This window comes from Nicotiana sylvestris, chromosome 7 (assembly GCF_000393655.2).
Source record: "Nicotiana sylvestris chromosome 7, ASM39365v2, whole genome shotgun sequence".
NCBI classification, from domain to species: domain Eukaryota; kingdom Viridiplantae; phylum Streptophyta; class Magnoliopsida; order Solanales; family Solanaceae; genus Nicotiana; species Nicotiana sylvestris.
Window position 1 is genome coordinate 14,267,524 of NC_091063.1, and position 5,754 is coordinate 14,273,277.

The 5,754-nt window shown below is 38.6% G+C and overlaps 1 protein-coding gene across 3 annotated transcripts; it reads left to right on the top strand.

Annotated features, from left to right (window-relative positions):
* Positions 1–357: 357 nt before the first annotated feature.
* Positions 358–5,754, top strand: LOC104237974 (F-box protein At5g07610-like). Of its 3 annotated transcripts, none has more exons than XM_009792224.2 (3): positions 370–1,769; positions 3,632–3,778; positions 5,527–5,754. In XM_009792224.2, the coding sequence occupies exons 1-2, from the start codon at positions 491–493 to the stop codon at positions 3,748–3,750; spliced, it is 1,398 nt and encodes a 465-aa protein (XP_009790526.1). In that variant the 5' UTR covers positions 370–490; the 3' UTR covers positions 3,751–3,778; positions 5,527–5,754. The 3 variants fall into 3 exon arrangements, with proteins under 3 accessions (XP_009790527.1, XP_009790526.1, XP_070007085.1); XM_070150984.1 differs by lacking the exon at positions 5,527–5,754 and adding an exon at positions 4,126–4,388; XM_009792225.2 differs by lacking the exon at positions 3,632–3,778 and having other exon boundaries at positions 358–1,769.

Sequence of the window (5,754 nt, forward strand, 5' to 3'; positions counted from 1 at the left end):
ATCCCTTTTTTTGTGAATTCGTTGGATGCATGTGTCTTTTTTTTTTTTTTTTTTGCCTATTTTCTAGTTCTAGTTTCAAATTTTAAATTTCAAATTAACTCCAACATTATTGGAGATGTGTCTTAAAAAATCACACTTGTTGAATTGTAGTTATGCCTCTTGGCATCATTACATCTTTGCTTTTTTTTAAATTTAAATATAGATAGAAGATTTCAACAAGATGATAAAATTTGGACCTAGGCCACTAAATTGCATCACAACAAATGCAAATATGTCATACTTTACAAAGATAAGGAACTATTTCTGTTCACAGTTATACTTGAGGGACATGTATATGCATGTCCCTAAAACTAAAAGGACCATTTAGGATTCTCGAACATACGACTCCTAGTTCTCTCCTAATTCCTATTCCGTTTTTGTTTAGAACTGGATAAACAAATATTTACTTTAATTTGTAGAACTGGAATGATGTGTTTATTCATCCGAATCCATGGCGTTGGAAAAGAGCCCGGTTGGAGATCTGAAAGAGCAAGACGAACAGGAGTCGTCCGATTGGTCCAAATTGTCTGATGATTTGAAAGTTGAGATTTTGTGCCGTTTACCGGAGAAACCTCTGATTGCGTTCAAAAGGGTGGCTAAAGATTGGTACTTTTTGATTTCTTATGCTTGTGTTCCTAGATTATCTCCACCGTCTCCGTCTGCCCCAATTTGTGGTGTCTTCGGTCCTTCCTTTACTTGTGACCCATCCAAGTCATCTACTGTAGAATTCTCCCCTCATGGACCTTATCATTGTCTCTTTTATCAGCGTGTTGTGCAGAGTAAACCGGATGCTATTGGTTCCTACTTGGATTCCTTGCCCTTCACCTGTACGACTAAAGATCTACTAGATTGTTGCAACGGTTTGCTTCTTATATCCCGAAGTGACTACGAACCCGCCGAGTATCTAGTTTGTAATCCAGCTACAAGGCAAACTATTCCCGTACCTGTTAATCCAAAGCATAAATATTCCACCTTGGTGGACTGTTCGCTTGTCTTTGATCCTAGCGAGTCGGTAGAATACAAGATTATTCGGTTCGTTCACTCTGTTGGTAAAGCCACTATAAGGCTTTTGGATGTTTTTTCTTCTGATACGGGAGAATGGATTGAGTATGAACTTCCTCTTGAGCCTAAGGTTTCTGGAATTGGAGGGCTTAAGAGCTCAGTCTATCTGGATGGAGTTCTGTACAGGATATCTGGTGGTGGCTGCCTCATTTCTATAGGCATAAAATCCAACCCTAATCTTGCTAATTTGAATGCTTGGGCTACCATTGAGTTCCCAGATCAGCAGAGCAAGAAGTATGTAGGATCTATTGGAGCATCAAGAGGCCACCTTTATTACTTCAATCGGAATGAATCTGACTTCCTTCTTTGGACGTTGAAGAATGAGAATGGTACTAAATGGGTTTTGAAGCACACTATAAGCATATATAGTTTGCTTCGAAATTCTGCCGGCGAATATTACTGCAACGTGTTGGGAGATAAGGTTTGGTCTACCATTCAGCCTTGTGTCCTTCTTCCTAGCTCGGATGACATTCTCCTTCTTGAAACTCCTTGGTTTCTGGTAACTTATAAGTTTAAATACCAATCATTTAGTTGGTATGATACAAGAATGCGGGGTTGTCAGACAAGAAGATTAGGACAATCATTTCCTTACTCGCGAAGTCTCGTTGTACTCAATAGCATCATCAATAAGCATATCAATAAGCATCCTGGATCATCTGTCTCATTCAGTAAGTTCTTTAACTTATATATCAACTTGCATATGTAGTAACTATACCTGCTTATTATTAGGTTCAGTCTTCGAGCATCCTATCCCCCTCCTTTATCTCTTTTGCTTTGTTTTATTTTTGTTGCACATACTTCCAAGTAGAAGATCGACTATTTTATTGTTCACACATTTGTTCAAGTAGAAGTTTGACATACTTGTAAATTTGTCATAGTGCATGATTATGCTACCAAATTGACCAAATTTCAGATTTGGCCTTCAGTTCACCTGTTCAAAGTGTAAGTTTGATAATAGCCCCCAAGACTTTGTTTAGTAGTTAGAGTGCAACGCGTGATGTGTGAGTTAGGTGCTTGTCACGAGTTCGAATTTGCGACGGTGAAAAGTATGCTGCCAAATTGACCAAATTTCTGATCTGGCCTTCAGTTCATCTGTTCAAAGTGTAAGATTGATAATAGCCCCCAAAACTTTAGTTTAGTAGTAAGAGCACGTGTGATGTGTGGGTTACGTGCACGTTACGAGTTCTAATTTACCACGGACAAAAGCCATTGGCAGCATGGGTATGAATTTCCATAGCCATTTGTGTATTAAACTGGATTTCTGAATCTTGAAATTTTTCACTCCAGGCCACCCACCTTTCCGTCTGTTATAACTTCCTCCCATCTTACCAAATTTAAAGTTGGGTTCTCTATTCGCTTGCCGCAAGAAGTCTCTATGTAATTTATCTAGTCTTTTGGCCATGGAACCAGGTAGAGGGAGCAAGGACATAGTATAATGGGCAAAGAATCTAGAACATTGTTGATCAAAACTAGCCTTCTAACTAAGGAGAGGCACTTCCTCTTCCAACAAGACAACTTTCTTTCGCACTTTTCCAAGATATAATCCCAGACTGCTGCAGCTTTTGCTTTGGCACCTAGGAGAAGGTCCAAGTATTTAGTTGGGAAGTCCCCACTTTGCATCCTAAAGTATGTGTAATTTCCTGGAGGTTGGGAATCTCGTTCATAGTCATAGGGTATAAGACACTCGTCCACAAGTATTCTCACTTCCGCTTACACATTTTCGTTTTGAAAATCCAGTGCATTACCATTCTATTAAGATTTCGGACATTCTTTGCCCCTGTTATGCCATTTTAATTGATACTCTTGAGTTCTCTTTGCCGTGAAATGCAACGTTTCCCTTCACTGTTGTGCGCTCTGGCATTTTACTCGAGCTTTAGAAATGGTATTTGTGTTATTTGAGAAATATGTCCATCAAATTTTGAAGTTTAAAAGTAGGAGAAGAGTGACACCAAAGCTAATTCCACCATCTTAGTGACCTGTAATCTTTTTTTTTCTTTTTCACTTTTACAGATCAAGTGAGCACATTATCCTCTTTTGCATCTAGCTGCATCTCCATCTCGCAACACCCGAGGTTTTTTTTTGGATAACCGTTGTGTCGGGGCCAGCTTGCACGTACCTCGACTAATTCCACCTTATAACTTTGTCCAACAAAACTTGGAGAGATGGGGAAAAATCACCAGGTGTTTTTTCCTCCGCTGGGATTTGAACCTGAGACCTCATGGTTCTCAATCCACTTTATTGACTACTAGGCCACACCCTTGGGTGTATAAACACCGGAGATATCTCTTATTCCTCTCTTCTTGGTATCTGCTTTGGTGCAAAACGTTTAACGTTGCACTCTCTCTATCCCTCTGGAGAAGATTTTCTCTCTTCTCACGCTTCACCTATCCCTTCAATTGCATTTCAGACCACCACCTTCCCGCAATATCTTTTCTGTTGTACTCTATCCGCTAGATCATATGAGCCATGATTTCATTTTATTTTTTGTTAATTATTTTCCTTCTGTTGTTTATCTGTCTTCTGTAACTAGGGATGGCAATGTGGAAGGATGGGTGCGATGAGGGGCGGGTTGAGACTCAATTTCTTAAAACCTGTAGAGGGGCGGGTTGCGGGCCAAACATTGGGAAATTTTGTACTCTAAGCCAGTAAGATTACGGCAGTCAGGGTTGAAAAAAAGGTTCTCATGAGCTTTGAATTCATTTAATGTTAGACATTTTTTAAAATATTCCGTGCGAAACTGAAATGAAACACTTACTTTTGATATTTGCAGGATATAAAGTTATTTAAGGCATTCAACTCTTTAAGTTTCGTTCTCGATTAAATGAAATCTTTCAGCATGATTATAACTGATATATTATATAAATACTTTTTAAGTGAAAATTCTATATTTTGAATCTTATTTTATATGATATATTTGTATCAAACTCTAATCTAAAGCCCAGAGAACCATTTCGATCAGTTAGTATTGATCTTTCTGAGCATTTAAATGATTTCATGTTTGTCGGATTTTCTGGTTCAACTCAGGGAATTGCAGATATTCTCAGATTGAATGGCAGAGTTTCAGCTCATCATATGATACAACTCCAAAATCTCTGGCAGTTGTAAAGTGAAAAAAAGAAGAAAACTCAAGTGGGGCAAGGTCGGAGATAATAGCTATGGAATAAAAAGATTTAGAATTGAAGTTGAAAACAAGTAAGAGATAGATGCAAGACACAAGTATTGAAGAAATAGTATCAAAACCAAATTACCTCCTATTAGCAATCAACCTATACTAACTGGACTCTCAAGAGGAAGGATTCCTCAAGCAAATCCAAGTCAAATTTGAAAGCAAAAGGCTTGACCTAAGTTCTCAAGAGAGATGTTCATCAATATCCATAGTAATCTAAGAAGGAAATAAAACCTAAGCTATTACTAAAAGACCCTTAGGCTAAGATATTTGGGCTTCACTTGATCTTGGGCCTCCTCCTTGAATGGCAATTGAATGCAATTGTAGACTCTTGTGGGCTTAATCTCATGGTCTTCTAAGGCCCCCATCTTCAAAATGAGTATCGAATATATTGGAGATCCTTAGTTTGGCTCCTTGTGAATGGCCTTGGGAGTCGTTTGGTTCAATTGTGGGATAGACAAGGATATCCCATGGGCTGGGTTATCCTATTGAGATTATCTATCCGACCTCCTATATTGGATAGCTAATACCACCATTTTGGTATAAATTGGAGCTAATACCCATAACCAAACATGAGATAAATACAATCCCAAATTCTATTTCGGGATTAGTATCCTTATCCAGGTAAGCAAACGACCCCTTCAAGTGTGGAGCCTCCTTGATGGCCATCATATAAGCAGTGAAAAATGATAAGCGTGGCTGGGCGGGGCGGGCGGGTTAAAATTTTGGCTGGTTAAGACTACCTGCCCGCCTTACTTTTGCATTTCTGTTCATCCCTTTCTTCTCTTGCACCTTTATATGTTTTTATGCCCTTGACCAATTGGACTACATGTAGCAAATCTGTAGCTTAGCTCCTAAAGCTGTTGGCGTACAGACAAAAGGCAAACATAAGACGAGATTGTGGGCAAGGGCAAGGAGGTGGAGGGTGTGAGAGAATGCATTACGTTCCTACTTGCAACTATGACTAACCTTTTGTAGTGCTAAATTGTCTGGGTGGTAGTTAAATGGTTTGAGGACCAATTAAGCTGAACATACTTCATAAAAAAAAAAGGACCAATTAAGCTGAACATTGAGGGAATAGGAAAGTTATATTTAGTGCTTTATTTGAGAAAAAGTACTTGCTTTAAGTTCGTTTAATCTCAAAATATCATCATACAGATCTGTTAATGAGATTAGATAAAGTTCAAATTATCTCTTTCCTATTTGATGTCATCTGCTTCCTTAATATTGTTGTATCTTACTGTGCTTATACCTTGCAGGAATGTGTTCAAGTCAAAAATCACAGTCCGTCTCACAGTGCAGTGACTAGGTTCCGACCGAGGCGATTTGTATGGTTCAAGCAGGGAGGCAGCTTATTTCTAGTTGTTCAGGTAGGCGATTTGTATGGTTCAAGCAGGTACAATGTATTTAATTTGCCTGGACAGATGGAACAATATTTGAGTTTATTTATTTCACTTGTTAGAAGAAAGTATTTACTTCTTCGTTAA

What these genes read in the sequence shown, in the direction of transcription:
- LOC104237974 (XM_009792224.2), top strand. Translation starts at nt 491, where the DNA reads ATGGCGTTGGAAAAGAGCCCGGTTGGAGATCTGAAAGAGCAAGACGAA. An exon ending in TGGATCATCTGTCTCATTCA is followed by an intron (nt 1,770 to 3,631) that starts GTAAGTTCTTTA and finishes TTCTGTAACTAG; the next exon opens with GGATGGCAATGTGGAAGGAT.